General features: G+C 36.4%; 1 protein-coding gene across 10 annotated transcripts in view; it reads left to right on the top strand.

Annotated features, from left to right (window-relative positions):
* The window catches only part of BRAF (B-Raf proto-oncogene, serine/threonine kinase), a 148234-nt gene that overhangs the window by 62140 nt on the left and 69191 nt on the right, over positions 1-16903 (top strand). For all 10 annotated transcript variants that reach the window (XM_001496264.7, XM_070266009.1, XM_070266010.1 and 7 more), the window contains one exon: positions 7462-7725. In XM_001496264.7, coding sequence (XP_001496314.4) covers positions 7462-7725 — 264 coding nt within the window. The remainder of the gene's footprint in view (positions 1-7461; positions 7726-16903) is intronic.

Raw genomic sequence — 16903 nt, 5'->3', positions numbered from 1 at the left:
CTCTACAGTCTTGGCTTTTCTGTCATGACTGCAGCAGATCTGAGAATCTTGCCCTCACACACAACTGCTCAAAGCAGGAACCAGGGATCACAGAGATGCTCTTGTGTATTGAGCTCTTTCAAGGAGGAAAGTCTTTCCCAAAAATTTTCTACAAGTCTTTTCTTTACATCTCACTGACCAGATTGGGGTCACATAAACCCCTAGACCAGAGACTATGCTTATGTTTCCTGAAATAAGTAAAATTTTTCCAGTGTTCACAATGAGCTTCAGATTAGTGTGTGCACTGGCAAATAGAAGTTGTGCTATAGTTATTCCATAGCATTTCATCAGAAACACCTTTGATGTTTCCATAGGAAGACAAATCTTTACCTATCTCTGCATCTCTTCCTTATAGCAAAACAGAGAAAAATCAATTATATCACCATCAGAAATTCTCGTTTCTTTTTTTCCACGTACTAATTTATTTAAAAACTAGCTTTTAAATTGTTCTAGATTTTCTCCTACTGACAGATGAGTAAAAATTAATATTCTGTTGATTCCCTTAATGATGACTACAGTGAAATGAGCTATAGTACTATAATTTAACATTTGTCTTTTCAGTCTTTCATTTCCTTTTTTCTACCATCATCCAAAGGAAGAAAAGATAAGTTTGCCCTGAAAAGTCATTTCCCAGAACTTTTTATTTTTCTCCCAGTTTTTCTGTATTCATTCATCTAACAGATTACTTGAATACCTACTAGCATATAATGCTACCTGCTTTTCTAGTAGTAGGTTCTTCTTTCTGGGCCTGATATATTGGAGCCTAGAGGAAAAGGATAGTGTTTCTGGAATCACCCTACATATCTAGTGTTAATACTGAGTCCTAGCTACCGCTGAATTTATATATATGCTAGAGTTCCCTGCAGATGGATGGATGATGACAATAATAGCTCCTAACATTTATTGAGTACTTACTATATACCAGGTACTGTTCCAAGCATACAATAGATGATGTAATCCTCAACCCACCATGTGAGTTATACTTACTGTTCTCATTTCCATTTTATAGATGGAGAAATTCAGGCACAAAGAGGTTTAATAATAACATGGCCAAGGTTACACAACTAGTAAATGGTGTGGCCAAAGTTTGAAGCCAGACATTCTGAATTCAGAGCCTGTTCTTTTATTTGCTGTATCATTATTGTGATGCTGACAGCTTTTCTGATCTTTAGTTTGTGTAGAACCCATAAAATGTGCAGAGATATTTTATCAAAACCAATACTGCACTGAACAGAATACTGGAAGCCAGGTGCTTCCTGTGGAATGCAGAGCAGTGCATTAAATATCAGTTGGGGACAGTTTTCAACATTTCGTTCTATCTTGTGAGATTAAGTTCAATAAGAATAAATTTAATGAACTGATGATAAAAAATAAAATTTTTATTTCACTGCTTTTTCCCATTATGTTTTAATTAAGTAGATCCTTAGATAATTTTCCTCCCATTTTTAATTGAGAAATAATTCACATACTATAAGATTCACTTTTTTAAGGTATACAATTCAGTGTATAGTATATACACAAAGTTGTGCAATCATCACCACTGTCTAATTCCAAAATATGTTCAACACCCCAGGAAGAAACGCTTTTACCCATTAGCAGTCATTCCCTCAAGCCCCTGGCAACCGCTAATGTACTTTCTATCTCTGTGAGTTGGCTTGTTTGGACATTTCATGTCAATGGAATCGTATAGGATGTGGCCTTTTGTGACAGGCTGCTTTTACTTAGCACAATGTTTTCAAAATCGTTCATGTTGTAGCATGTAATGGTATTTCATTTCTTTTTATGGCTTAATAGTAATCCGTCATGGATGTCTAACATTTTGTTTATCCATTTATCAATTGATAGAATTTGGGTTGTTTCCACTTTCTGGCTATCATGAATAAAGCTACTGTGAACATCCACGTACAAGTTTTTGTATAGACATGTTTTTGGTTCTCTTGGTTATATGCCTATTTCCTATGGTAACTCTTATGTTTTAACTTTTTGAGGAACTACCAGACTTTTTTCCAAAGTGGTTGCACCATTTTACATTCTTACCAGCAATGTATGAGGGTTTGTTTCTCCACATCATCACCAACGCTTGTTAATTTTTGTTTTTTTGGGTTTTTTTAATCCATCCTTGCAGGTGTGAATTGATGTCTCATTGTAGCTTTGGTTTGAAATTCCCTAGTGACTAGTGAGTTAAGCATCTTTTTCTTGTGCTTATTTGTATATCTTCTTGGGAAGAATGTCTAATTCACATCCTTTGCCCATTTTTTTTTTTTTTTAACTGGGTTATTTGTCTTTTTGTTATTGAGTTGTAATAGTTCTTTATATATTCTGGATAGTAGATCCTCATGAGATATGATTTGTAAATGTTTTTTCATTTTGTGTGATGTCTTTTTTCTCACTCTTTTGAGAGTGTCTTTTGAAGCATAAAACCTTTAATTTTGATGAAGTCCGTTTTATCTATTTTTTCTGCAGTTGCTGTGTTTTTAGTGTGTTGTATCTAAGAAACCATTGCTTAATCCAGGGTCATGATGGTTTATTCCTATGTTTTCTTCTAAGACTTTTGTGATTTTAGCTCTTACTTTTAGGTGTGTGATTCATTTTGAGTTAATTTTTTTTTTTTTAAACATTTTATTTTTTCCTTTTTCTCCCCAAAGCCCCCCGGTAAATAGTTGTGTATTCTTCGTTGTGGGTTCCTCTAGTTGTGGCATGTGGGACGCTCCCTCAGCGTGGTCTGACGAGCAGTGCCATGTCCGCACCCAGGATTCGAACCGACGAAACACTGGGCCGCCTGCAGCGGAGCGCGCAAACTTAACCACTCGGCCACGGGGCCAGCCCCCATTTTGAGTTAATTTTTGAATGTGATGTCAGGTATTAGTCCAACTTTATTCTTCTACGTGTAGATATTCATTTATACCAGCACCATTTGTTGAAAAGACTCTTCTTTACTTCTTGAATTATCTTGACACCGTTGTTGAAAATCAGTTGACCATAAATGTAAGGCTTTATTTGTGGGCTCTCAATTCTATTCTGTTGTTCTGTATGTGAATCCTTATTCCAATACCACCTGTTTCAATTACTGTAGCTTTGTAGTAACTTTTGAAATCTGGAAATGTAAATTCTTCAACTTTGTCTTTTTCAAGATTGTTTTAGTTATTCTGTGTCCTTTGCACTTCCGTATGAATTTTAAGATCACCTTGTGTATTTCTGCAAAAAACCAAATGGGAGGTTGCCCTGGTAGCATAGTGGTTAAGTTCGCATGCTCCACTTTCGTGGCCTGGGGTTTGCAGTTTCAGATTCTAGGCACAGACCTACATACCGCTCTTCAAGCCATGCTGTGGTGGTGTCCTACAGAGAAAATAGAGGAAGATTGGCACAGATATTAGCTCAGGGCCAATCTTCCTCAAGCAAAAAGAAGATTGGCAATAGGTGTTAGCACAGAGACAATCTTACACACACACACACACACAAAAAAACCAACTGGGATTTTGATAAAGATTACATTGAATCTGCAGATCAATTTAGGGAGTATTGTCATCTTAGTAATATTAAGTGTTCTTAGATTCTTTTTTTTTGAGTTAAAAAATAAATGACATGCTCTGTACCCTCAACTAGCTTATAGTTTAGTAGAGTCATGACAAGAACTCAGCTAAGTAGTAAGTAGTAACAGCAATAACTACAACGAAAATTACTAGTACAACTTATTACTATAATAAAAATATTTGTTGGTAGTCTCTGCAATACAATTTCTTTTATCTGTATTATCTCATTTAATCCTTACAAAATTGTTGCACAAATGAGGAAAAAATTGCCATATAAGGAAGAGAGTGATAATACTCTAAAGGAGGTGAAGAGAAAGAATACCTCTTTTGGATTTTATAAAGGTGAACTTTGAATTAGACTTTGAAAAATAGGTAGGCTTTTCATGAGAAGGTATGGGGTTTTGGAAAGCTGCCTTCTGGAAAAATATCTGCTATCTGCAACATCTTGAAAAACCTAAGGAATTTTGTTGTTGGTGGTGGTGGTGGTGGTTGAACTGTGCATTTATGTGAGAGGACTTGCTCATATTTGTAGGGTAAGAAAACAGAGGAAAAGGAAAGTTGGAAGATATAAGAGAAAATGGAGATATCAGTGTGCCAAGGCCACCGTGGAAGAGGCCCTAAACACCCAGTGCTGGTGCTAAATTGAGAGCAGAAGAGGGATGGGGAAAGAGGTGGAGAATTGCTTAGACAAAGAAGAGGAAGCTTTTATATGATGGCTTTGATCTTCAGAGTAAATTTGAAGGTAATGCCATTTTCTCAGTGAATTAAATTTTAGGGGATAAAGTTAGGAGCCAGAGAAGCATAGAAAGGGTTGGAATAAGTATTGTGAGGAATGTAATGTGATGTTAAAAATAGGTAAAATTTTCCACGCAGTAGTGTGAAAGACTAAATTCCATGAATTGATAGTGGAACTAATTGGCCTAGTTTTATTATTTTCTCCAGCAATGTGTGGTAACCTAAGAGAAAGAATCGAGTGGTAGGATTTACCCCAAATTGGTATTTGACAGGCAAATTAGTAAGAGAATAAGTATCAGCAGGGAAACTAAGATGTTACCAGTGGCATTGTTGAAATGGTGAGCCACAAAGTATGGGAAGTAAGACAACAAAGACCCAAATCTGAGAAACCTGAAGGGATGAATGTTGACCATGAACAGGTTAATATGTTAGTTAGATGGAAATTTAAGAAGGTGGGGTAAATGTGTGTGTAGTGGGGCATGGGAGGTTCCAAATTGAGATCTAGCCCTCCTTTGGAACTCTTTTGTAAAGAACTGTAGTGTTCTCTGGATCTGAAAGGTAAAGTGGAAATAAATGCCTTTAGAGATAAGAGGTTTAAAGAACTTTAAGGCAGGAGTGTTAAAAGAGTAGTCAGCATCCACACTGAATGCAGCCAGGATAATGGGGTGAAATGAGCCAAGCCACTTACAAAACAAGGTAGGCAAGTTCCTTGGTAGATTGCAACTGTGAGGATGGAGAGAGGTGGAATAAGCATGTAAATGTTTTGTATTTAAGGAAGAGCTATTGATAAATGCAATGAAGTAATAGTCCGTAATCTACAAGGGAGGGGATAGTATATTTTCAAAAATTAAGGCTAACATTTTCATAAAGAGATAACATTCAGAAAATTTATTACTTTTTCTAAGGCTAACCTTGTGCAGTAAATGTACTGCCAAGATGACAGTATAAGAAGATTTAATTTATGCAAAGAGGAACTTTTTTTTCCCAAACTGTGTCTGTATAATCTTGAAAGTGTAGAAATGGTGTCAGTCTATTTTTGCAGTGTGAGCCCCAAACAGTACCTGGCACATGTATGCTCAATATATATTTATTAAATGATTAAAGGTTCAGTAAGTGGATCATATTGAAAGAGATGCTCTTAAGTAATTAGCCCTTGGAAGTGAAAGCTAAATAGAAATACAGCTCAGAAAATTTTGAATTGGTGTGGTTATAATGCCCTGAAATGCTATGAAACAATTCAGGGTCAGTGTAGGACAATGAGTAGGTTGTAAAGAAGAAGAGGGCATTTTTGTGTAGTTTAGGCTGTTTACCTGAGTAGCTCATTTTAGTATTTTCCCTTTTTTGTCAAAATTATATGGTAAGATCTAGCATACCAGGTACAGTGGCCCTTGTTGAACTGGAATTTCTCCTTCATTCTCTTCTACCTTTGATAATTCTCCTTGCTTGTAGAATGAAGTTCAGGTTTCATAGCATGGTATATATATCCTCTCTACAATTTGATCCCTTACTCATTTTTCCAGTCGTATTGTTTCCCTGTGTTCCTATTCTTCATTTGAATTCCACAGATATATGTTGATCCCTTACTATGTCCCAGACATTCAGCTATACTAGTCTATAGTTTTTCTTGTCTTAAAATGTCTTATCTCCTTACTTTTTCAAAGAATTTCTCCTGTGCACAGTACTCTCTTCTCCCCACTCACTCCATCCATCTAAATGCTAATCTTTTAAGGCCCCTTGCTTCCTCATCTCACCTTCTATCAAGAAGGTTCTTTATTTCTCATGTACAGCACTTACACAAATAAAAATACGTCTTTCTGCTTCTCTTCAGCCCAATAGTAAAATCCTTGAGAGATGAGAAATGCCATTTTAAAATCTATGATTCTCCGTTGTAACCTTCCATGAATGTTTGTAGTATTGCATCTCTTTGGGGTGATAGGGAGAAATGGTGGACTATGGTTGGGGGAAGGTGGTTACCACTACCTTAAACAACCATGGACGGGGCCAGCCCCGTGGCCGAGTGGTTAAGTTCACGTGCTCCACTTTGGCGGCCCAGGGTTTTGCCTGTTTGGATCCTGGGCGCGGACATGGCACCGCTCATCAGGCCATGTTGAGGTGGCGTCCCACATGCCACAACTAGAAGGACCCAGAACTAAAGTATACAGCTATGTACTGGGGGGATTTGGAGAGAAAAAGCAGGAAAAAAAAAAAAAAGAAGATTGGCAACAGTGGTTAGCTTAGGTGGCAATCTTTAAAAAGAAAAGAACCATAAACATATATATTCCAATTCATTCCATCTCTTTACTTTCAATTTCATTCTGTTTTCAAGAATCTTCTTTTAGAATATGGTATCTTATGTGGTCATTTGACTTTATAGCTTTAGTCAAATGAAACTTGTAGAAAGATACCATGATGGATAATGGCCCCAGAATTTCTTTACTGCAGTGTGTAAGCCACCTTTTCAAATAAATTTCCATTCTCTAAGAAGTATTTGATGGGGAAGGAGGTCATCAGATATTCATAGTGAGAAAAATAAATTATTTTACCTGATAGTTATTTCAGAAAGAAGGTGGCAGTTATATGTCTCCAAGCCCTATTGAGGAGGTTTTGATGGTAATGGTGAGATCTGGCACTGTGTACCTAAGTCCTCTTTTTTGACAAATCTATCACTTCATCTCCTTTTCAATTTTTCTTTCTTCTTTGAGAGAGAGAGAGAGGGAGGGAGAGTGTGTGTATATATGTGTGGTATGAAACTTTATATGCCTATAACTTTTATGGAAAAAAATTTTTTAATGGAGGGGCTACTTATCATTGAAGTAGTGTGATGTTTTATCTTATGTTAGGTCTGGTTTGGAAGGCAAATTGTGATTTGACCAGAAAATTGCAAATACTATGTATATTAATATTCATATATATTCTATTCATCACATATATATGTGTCAGTTTCTCCATGTAATGTAGTGTCTTATAACAAAAGATTTATCAATTTAAAGGTAAATGTATTTCTTTACAGTACTTCAGCACTTATTTGTAACTTGTAACTTAAAACCCTGTTAGCTAGATTATAAGGAGGTTATAATCAAAGACTTAAATTTCCTATTTCCTTTTATTACTGTAAGGAAAAAGTCCAGATTCAATGTAAGTCTACTTTATTTTATAGGCCTATGAAGAATACACCAGCAAGCTAGATGCCCTCCAACAAAGAGAACAACAGTTATTGGAATCCCTGGGGAATGGAACTGATTTTTCTGTTTCTAGTTCTGCATCAACGGACACCGTTACATCTTCTTCCTCTTCTAGCCTTTCAGTGCTACCTTCATCTCTTTCAGTTTTTCAAAATCCCACAGATGTGTCACGGAGCAACCCTAAGTCACCACAAAAACCTATCGTTAGAGTCTTCCTGCCCAACAAACAGAGGACAGTGGTGAGTCAACTTTTAATGTCATCATTGCTTTTTCTTTGTATTTTTCAGAAAGACCAGTTGTTCAAAATGAAATATATTATCACTTCATACTCAGTGGTCATAGAAATGGAAGCATCCATTTCAAATGAGAATGGAAAAGATGTAAATATTTGGTGCCAAAGTCTGTGTTCCTTAACTGTAACAAATTGTATTGTCCTCAGTGTCGGATTTGACGTTTAAACCTATTTACCAAACTTGAACCACACTCAAATCCAAGTACTAGTTCAGAATCAGTCAGAATTTCAAGACTTGAGCTTGTTTGTTGTCTAACATATATCAGGTAAAATTCATTCTTCACTCTTGAGAAATCTCTATTCAGATTGCTTATCAAATGTTGGATTTTCAGTGTGGTTGATATTTTTCCTCTTGTCTATATAACTTTTGATTATTAATTATTAGTATCACCATTGGAACAGGAGTCCTCTGTAAGTAACGTTCAAAGTAAGGGAATTAGCAGAAATATTATGGAGGGTTTATAATCAATCCTCAAGTGCGACAAGTACTATCAGTAGATTTAAAATAATGCACCTCTATACATCACTACTTTTTATAATGTATATGATTGCTTTTGATATGAATAAAAACCCATTTCATTTCCAAATACAACTGAAGTCAAAGTAGTTTTTAATTTTTTCCTCAGACAGCATTAGTAGTAATGGTGGTTCTTCATGGAAAAATTTTGCTCATCTGTGCTATAGTGGCCTCCAGTGGGGTCAGTTTGTTACTCTGCAACAGAAGCATGTGAGTGTCAGTGTGTGGGGACACAAGACTAGGCCTCCGGCAAGTGTCACAAAGATGGTTGGAACTCAGATCTTCACATAAGCTGAGCCTTTGAACAGTTTACCTTTAGTGAAAGTGTGAACTAAGAGAAAATCTATTCACCAACATACATAAATAACAAAGAAACTTGTCTGTCTTTGCCTGGGCTCCAGATACAGGTTAAAGTTTCCCCTGTGAACTCTTAACTATACACCTATTCTCATCATAGTTTAGGGTTCATATTTGTACTGCCTGCATTGCCCAGGAACCCTCAACCCAAGAAATTAACATAACTATTGGTCATGGAGTGCTAATAGCACCCAGGCACTGGGCAGAAGCACATGCAAACCCTCCCTTGGCTCATCTAGGTCTCATGGAATTCACAGAGTGTCCCACTGACAAGCTCAAAATCCCACGTTATAAGCTATACAAGGAAAGATATACAAGGAAACAGTCTACCATCAGTGAGTTAGAAGACTTAAAAACAGCAAGATTAGATTCCTAAAAGAGAACCAAGTAGAACTTCCATGTGGTCTTAAAATTTAAAACTTAGTAGATGACAATTATCATCTGTGAAGTATTCTTTTTTTTTTTTAAAGATTTTATTTTTTCCTTTTTCTCCCCAACGCCCCCCGGTACATAGTTGTGTATCCTTCGTTGTGGGTTCTTCTAGTTGTGGCATGTGGGACGCTGCCTCAGCGTGGTCTGATGAGCAGTGCCATGTCCACGCCCAGGATTCGAACCAACGAAACACTGGGCCGCCTGCAGCGGAGCGTGCGAACTTAACCACTCGGCCACGGGGCCAGCCCCATCTGTGAAGTATTCTTGCTAAAAATGATTGCAGTGAATATCAAGCTCCTGGACCTTCCATTTTATAAGAAATGACGAGGATAGAGGAAAAAGTTAAACACCATGAGGAAACAATTAGACAAATTCAAAATGTGGACATCTTACAAGACAAATGGCCTGGATTAGTATCATGGTAGATAAAAAAGGTTGAGGATTATTCTACACTAATCAAGACTAAAGAGATATAACAGCCAAATGCAGTATGTGATCCTGGTTTGGGACTAAGATGGGGAAGACCTATAAAAGACATTCTTGAGACTTGGAAAATTTGGAATGTTGATGAAATATTAGATGTTATGCAATTATTAATTTCCTTAAATATGAAAATAATCATGTAGGAGAATGTTTTTATTCTTAGGAAATACATGCTTAAGTATTTAGGGGTAAATTGTCATGATGCCTTTAACTTTTGCCCCTCTTTTTTGGAAATATAATGCATACAATAGTAAAATGTACAAATCTCAAGTGTACAGCTCAGTGACTTTCTGCAAATGTAACTGCCATGCAGATCAAGATATAAAACATTTCTAGTGTTTGAGAGGATTCTCCTGTGCCCTCTCCAATTCAGTACCCTCCCTCAAGAGTAACCACTATTCTGACTTTCATCTCAATCAATCAAGTTGTAAGTTATTTTCAAATGGTATGATGGAAAACAAAATGTAGAGAGAAAAAACAAATATGAAAAAATAATAATTTTAGAACCTAAGTAGAGAGAATTTGGATGTTAATTGTACCATTCCTCCAAATGTTCTGTATGTTTGAAATTTTTCATAATAGCTTTGGAAAAATTCAAACAACATAGAATAAAGATACAATAGAAAGTTCAGAAGAAGCAGTTGTCACTAGGGAAAAAACTATTGAGCATATTGATGCTGATTTGAGAAAGTATCAAGGTAAAACTTTAAATAAAATCTCAATGTCAAGCTACTTACAGCCTATTACAGAGCCGTGTTAAAAAGCTGTATAAAAATTAAAATATTTTATTTACTTTGCAAAACTCGATGGATTATATAAAAAGTAGATTAAACCCAACTGAATAAAGGGAGCATTAGTGAACTCTGGAAAGCAAGGAAAGAGAGTTTCAGAAAATATAAGAGGTTAAGAGGTATGAAGGATGGAGTGAACAATTTTATTATATGTCTCAAAGAGTTCCAGAAAGTAAGACTAGAAATAAAGGAGTAGAGCAAAATTCAAAGAAATGATGGCTAACACTTATAAAAGACATATGAAACTAAAGATTTGGAAACACAAGCACTGAGTTAGATAAGTAAATTTGAATCCATACTATTAGACATAACAAATGAAAGAGTATTATTTCAAAAGAATTTAGGAAAAAAAAATATATAAAAGAATTACAGTTAGATTATCCAAAAAAGTTCTTCATAGCAGCTATGGAAGCCAGAAGCCAACAGAATATATATGCATAGTGCTGAGAGATGCCTGTAAGTCACCTTGGCTAAACTGAGTTTAGCTAGCTAGGTACACTGTGAGTGATGGCACAATAAAGGTGTTTCCTGATGAAGGAGTTTGCTTTTCCCAGACTGTGCTTAAAGGAACTACCCAAAAATTACTTTAAGAAAAACATTGAACACAGAGGAATGAATGAAAAGTAAGAATTAAACCTAAAACTATAAAATTTGTAGAAGAAAACAGGAGAAAATCTTTGTGACCTGGAATTTGGCAACAGTTTCTTAAATATGACACTAAAAGCACCATCCTTAATGAAGATATTGATAAATTGGACTTCATCAAAATTAAAACCTTCTACTCTTCAAAAGACAGTGCTAAGAGAATAAAAATACAAACCACAGACTGAAAGATTTGCAAAACATATATTCAGATCAAGAACATGTATCCAGAATATATAAAGAGCTCTTAGAACTCTATAACAAGAAAACAAACAACTCAATTGAAAAATAGGCAAAAGATTTGAACAGGTACCTCACCAAAGAAGATACATGGATGGCAAATAAACACATGAGAAAATGCTCAACATCATAAGTCGTTAGGGAAATACAAATTAAAGGCACAAGATACCATTACACATCTACTAGAATGGCTAAAATGAAAGAGTGACTGTGCTAACTATTGACAAGGATGTGGAATAACTGGAATTTTTGTACACTGCTGGTGGAATGTATAATGGTATAACCACTTTGGAAAACAATTTGGCGGTTTTATTTAATGCAATCCCTTCCAAATCCCAATAGTATTTTTTGCAGAAATAGAAAAATCCATTCATGTGGAATTTCAAGGAATCCTGAATAGTTAAACATTCTTGAAAAAGAACAAAGTTGGAAATCATTTCCTGATTTCAAAACTTATTACAGAGCTACGGTAATCAAATCATTGTGGTACTGGCATAGACAGATAGACATATAGACCTTTGAAATAGAGTCCAGAAATAAATTCTCACATTATGGTCAAAGCATCTTTGACAAGGGTTCCAACACCATTCAGTGGGGGAAAGGACAGTCTCTTCCACAAGTGGTGCTGGGAAAACTGGATATGCACATGCAAAAGAATAAAGTTGGACCTTTACCTTACACCATGTACAGAGTTCTCTCAAGTGGATCAAAGATGTAAATATAAAAGCTAAAACTGTAAGACTCATAGAATAAAACATAGAGGAAAACCTTCATGACATTGCATCTGGCAGTGGTTTCTTGGATACGACACCAAAAGCACAGGCAACAAGAGGAAAAATAGATAAGTTAAACTTCATCAAAATAAGAAACTTACATGTATCAAAGGACACAATTAACAGTGAAAAGGCACCCTGTGGAATGAGAGAAAATATTTGAAAATCACATATCTGATAAGGGGTTAATATCCAGAATACATTTAAGAAACTCCTACAACTCAACAACAAAAAACCCCAAACAACCCAATTGAAAAATGGGCAAAGGACTTGAGTAGACTTTTCTCCAAAGAAGATATGCAAATATACAAATGGTCAACAAACACGTGAAAAGATGCTCGACATCACTAATCATTAGGAACATGCAAATCAAAGCCACAATGAGATACTACCTCACACCCATTAGAATGGCTACTATCAAAAAAAGAAAAAAGAACATGTGTTGGCAAGGATGTGGAGAGATTCTAATCCTTGTGCATTGCTGGTGGGAATGTAAAATGGTGTGACCACTATGGAGAACAGTATGATGGTTCCTCAAGAAACTAAAAATAGAATTACATATGATCCAGCAATTGTACTTCTGGATATATACACAAGTGGATTGAAAGTGGGGTTTCGAAGAGATTATTTGTACACCCACATTCATAGCAGTATTATTCACAATCACTAAAATGTGGAATAAACCCAACCATGAACTGATGAATGGATAAACAAAATGTGGTATATATATACAATTGGAATATTATTCAGCCTTAAAAAGAAGCAAATTCTTACACATTCTACAGCATTGATAAACTTTGAGGATATATTGCTAAGTGAAATAAGCCAATCATAAAAAGACAAACTGTATGATCTCATTTGTATGAGGTACCTAGAAAAGTCAAATTCATAGAGACAGAAAACAAAATGGTGGTTGCCAGGGCCTGGAGAAAGGAGAGATGGGGAGTTATTTAATGGGTATAGAGTTTCAGTTTTGTAAGATGAAAAGAATTCTGGAGATTTTTTGCACAACAATGTGAATGTACTTAATACAAGTAACTATACACTTAAGAATGGTTAAGGTGGTAAATTTTATGTTATATGTATTTTACCACAATAAAGAAAAAAAACAGTTTGGCAATTTTGTAAAAAGTTAAACACTCACCTAGCATGTGATTCAGCCATTCTACTTCTAGGTATTTACCCAAGAGAAGAGAAGGCATATGTCCATACAAAGATTTCTACAAAAACATTTAGTTGTTTTATTTGTAACAGCACCAAACTAGGCATAACCCAAATGTCCATCAGCAGATGAATGGTTAAACAAGTTTTGCTATATCCATAGAATAGAATACTACTCCGTGGGAAGAAATGCACTACTGAAATACACAGCTGTAGTTGACCAGTATACTGTGGTATACCAAAAGTAGGCTTGCCTGGATCAAAGAGAAATTTGCATTTGTAATTTTGATAGATACTTTCAAATTTTGCTTCATAGGTGTTGCTTAATTTTGCACTGCTACCAGCAATGTAAGAGATGCCTTTTTACCGTAGACTCAGCAACAGAATATGTTGTCAAACGTTTGGATTTTTGCCAGTCTGGTAAATGAACAGCATCGTGGCTGGTTTGAGTTTGCTTTTCTCTCTCAGTGCGATTGAATACCTTTTCATATGTTTGAAGGCCATTTCTATTTCTATGAACTATCTTTTATGTCCTATATCCATTTTTCTTTTGGGTTGATGGTCTTGATCTCAATTGTTCAGCAGCTCTCTATCCGTCAGGAAGATTGTATGCCTGTTATATGAGTTGCAAATATTTTTTCCCGGTTCGAACTTGTCTTTTGACTTTGCTTACTCTGTGTTTATTAGTATTGCCATCTAAAAGGCTCTTAGTTTTATTTAGTGGAATTTAATATTTTTTCTTTTGTGGCTTCCAGATTTTGCATCATAGTTATAAAGGCCTTCTTCACTTCAGATTATAAAGGAGTTTACCATGGTTTTTTTCCAGTTCTTTTATGGTTTCTCTCTTCCTTCCTTCTTTCACCATTTAAACCTTTGATCCATTTGGAGTTTACCCTAGTGTACAATATGAAGTATAAATGAACCTTTTTTTCTAGATTAGTTCTAGTTGTCCCCACATCACTTACTAAAAAGTTCATCTTTGCCCTATTTCAGATGCTGTCTTCGTGTTATTGTAATTTCTTTTAGGTATTGGAGTCTGTTTTGATCTTTCAGTTCTGTTCCATTGATCTGTCGGTTTGTTGAATAGGCACTATCATGAAGGAGCAAATAGTACAAAAAATCAGCCTACTGGAGTGGAATGAAGAAAGACTGATTGATAGATTTTCCCTTGGTGATAGAGTGGGAAACCCAATTTTTGCCTGCTGATGAAATATATACATGCCTTGGAATCAACCTGTGCTGAGAAGCATTAGGGAGCATAGCTGTATTTGAAGATGGCATTACTGGGGCACATGAGGGAAATTTCCAAAGGAACTGGCATAGATAGCCTCAGTTCACTGATGCCATATTATGGAATTTGAATTTTGCCCTATAAATAATGGGAAAATTTTAAGCGGGCTCATAAAACGTAAGATTATATTTTAGGATGGGATTCTAAATCTGAGTTCATTGAGCTCCTCAGTAGTCCATATGTTGGTTTCAGGTTCAATGAACCCCCTGAAATTTTATGTTCCAGAGAGAACATCTGAGGCCTTCCTCAGATTCTCAGAAGTCTTTGACACACAGAAAAGTTAAGAATACCTTCTTTAGAAAGATATCTATGGTAACATGGGATAGGATAGGTTGGATGGGGGTAAAACTAAAGATAGGGCTGCCAACCAAGAAGTTGTTGCATTAGAGTAGGTGGAATATGAGTAGCAGAGGGAAAGAGTGAGCTTTCCCTTCATTCTTTCTGGAATGTACAGCCAGTTCTCGCTGTTTGCAGTAGGTATGTTCTATAAATTTGCTGCAAACACTAAACCATTGCTCCTAGGGGAAATACAGGTTACTGTTATATAAATGAGCCAAGGTGGCCTCTGTATATTGGCTTCTAGGTTCTTTATTTCTTCACAGCTGGCTGGGGCTTGTTAGCTTAAAAGCCCACTGGCATAGGTCACTTGTTTAGAGTATGAGAGCTAGGACAAGAAGCTACTTTGTTACTTTGTTCAGCCTCAAGTGGGATGGCGTTTGTTGGGTAACTCAAATTTTTTGCCGTTCTGCGCATGTCTGCAAAAGCGCTGCAAGTATTGATTTGGAGGTTACAAATAAATTGTAGTGAGTGGACAAATTCCGCAAATACGGAGTACATGAATAAAGAGCATTAACCGTACTGGTCCCATCTCTTGAATACTTCCAATGATGAGCCTACTCCTTCATGATAAACTTGCCTTGCTAGGTAGTTTTAACGGTTATAATTGAGCTAAAATCTGCCTCCTGTTTTTTCTAATTGTATGTCCTAATTTGGCTTTCTGGGTTGTTCTCTGTTCAATATATTATTTAAATTCAGTTGTCTTATATTCACCTTTACTCCATTTTTTTCCCCTCTGACATAAAGATTCCCCAGTTTCTTTGGAAACCTGGTTTGCTAAGTACTTTCATGGTTTAAAAGAATGGAACCTTTAATTTTATTGTTATTAACTAACACATTGCCTCTGTTTCCACTCCCATCCCCCCCATAAAAAATAACCATCCTGAACTCCCACTCTCTCACTTTAGTCTACACTGTTTGTCAGTTCTCTTTCAGTTATAAATTATTCACATTCAGTGGGGTTGGGCTGGGGGTTGGGCACCTGCAGAAAAGGCCAGAGTAGGGATAACTTCAAATATGTAGAAAGGTTCTTCTTATCTCTTTCCAGGGCGCCCTCCTTCCCCACTCCCAGTGTCATCTCTACTTCTCCCTAGGTTAGCTTCATTCTGTAACCAGATTTTCTCAATGTAGTGGGAAAGATAGCCACTGGGGGCTCCAGATTTCTGTCGTCTTGGCACAATGTAACTACAGTAGAAATAGGGACTTCTCATAGCTAGTGTCCTTCTGTCAGTTTAGGGAAGAACTCCTGTGTTGTTTGGGTCTTGTGTCTAGTCCTGGATCAGTTGCTTTTGCCAGGGATATGAGAAACTGATTAGCCAGCTGTTTCATGTGTAGCTAGAAAAGTAGCAACCCTTGACTGATAGCCTCTCTAGTACCATGTGGATTTTTAGGGTTGGGCAGGTTCCCAGAGGAAATAGGAATGCTAGGCAACTAAACAACAAATATTAATTACGCGCATTAAGACAAGTAGTTTCTTCCTCTTATGTTTAGGATCAGTAAGATGTCTTTTAAGGACCATCAGTGTGGTTGAAGGGTTACAGTTTTCAGCTTTGAACAATGTTGGATCAAAATTGAATCTGCTTTAATTGTTAACATCTATTATTTCTCAGTGATGGGTACATAGATGTCTGTTATATTTTCTGTTCTCTTTTATATGTTTAAAATATTCCATAATTTTAATAAAAACCAAATCAATTTTGCTTTAAGTTGGTGAAAATAACAGATATTTGAGTTATAATTTCCCTTTAATATTGTTAGCTTTAGAAATGATGCTGTCTCTGGGGCCGGCCCGGTGGCGCAGTAGTTAGGTGTGCACGTTCCCCTTCCGCAGCCTGTGGTCCGCTGGTTCGGATCCCAGGTACAGACGTGGCACTGCTTGGCAAGCCATGCTGTGGTAGGCATCCCACATATAAAGCAGAGGAGAACAGGCACGGATGTTAGCTCAGGGCCAGCCTTCCTCAGCAAAAAGAGGAGGATTGGCGGCAGATGTTAGCTCAGGGCTAATCTTCCTCAAAAAAAAAGAAATGATGTTGTCTCTGACATAGTAATCCATATGACCTTTTAAAGATACTATGTTGTAAAGGTAAATTATTGAATTTTGA

This window comes from Equus caballus, chromosome 4, assembly GCF_041296265.1.
Source record: "Equus caballus isolate H_3958 breed thoroughbred chromosome 4, TB-T2T, whole genome shotgun sequence".
In the NCBI taxonomy this organism is placed as follows: domain Eukaryota; kingdom Metazoa; phylum Chordata; class Mammalia; order Perissodactyla; family Equidae; genus Equus; species Equus caballus.
Note: the sequence above shows the minus strand (reverse complement) of the source record. Positions and strands in the feature narration are given on the sequence as shown.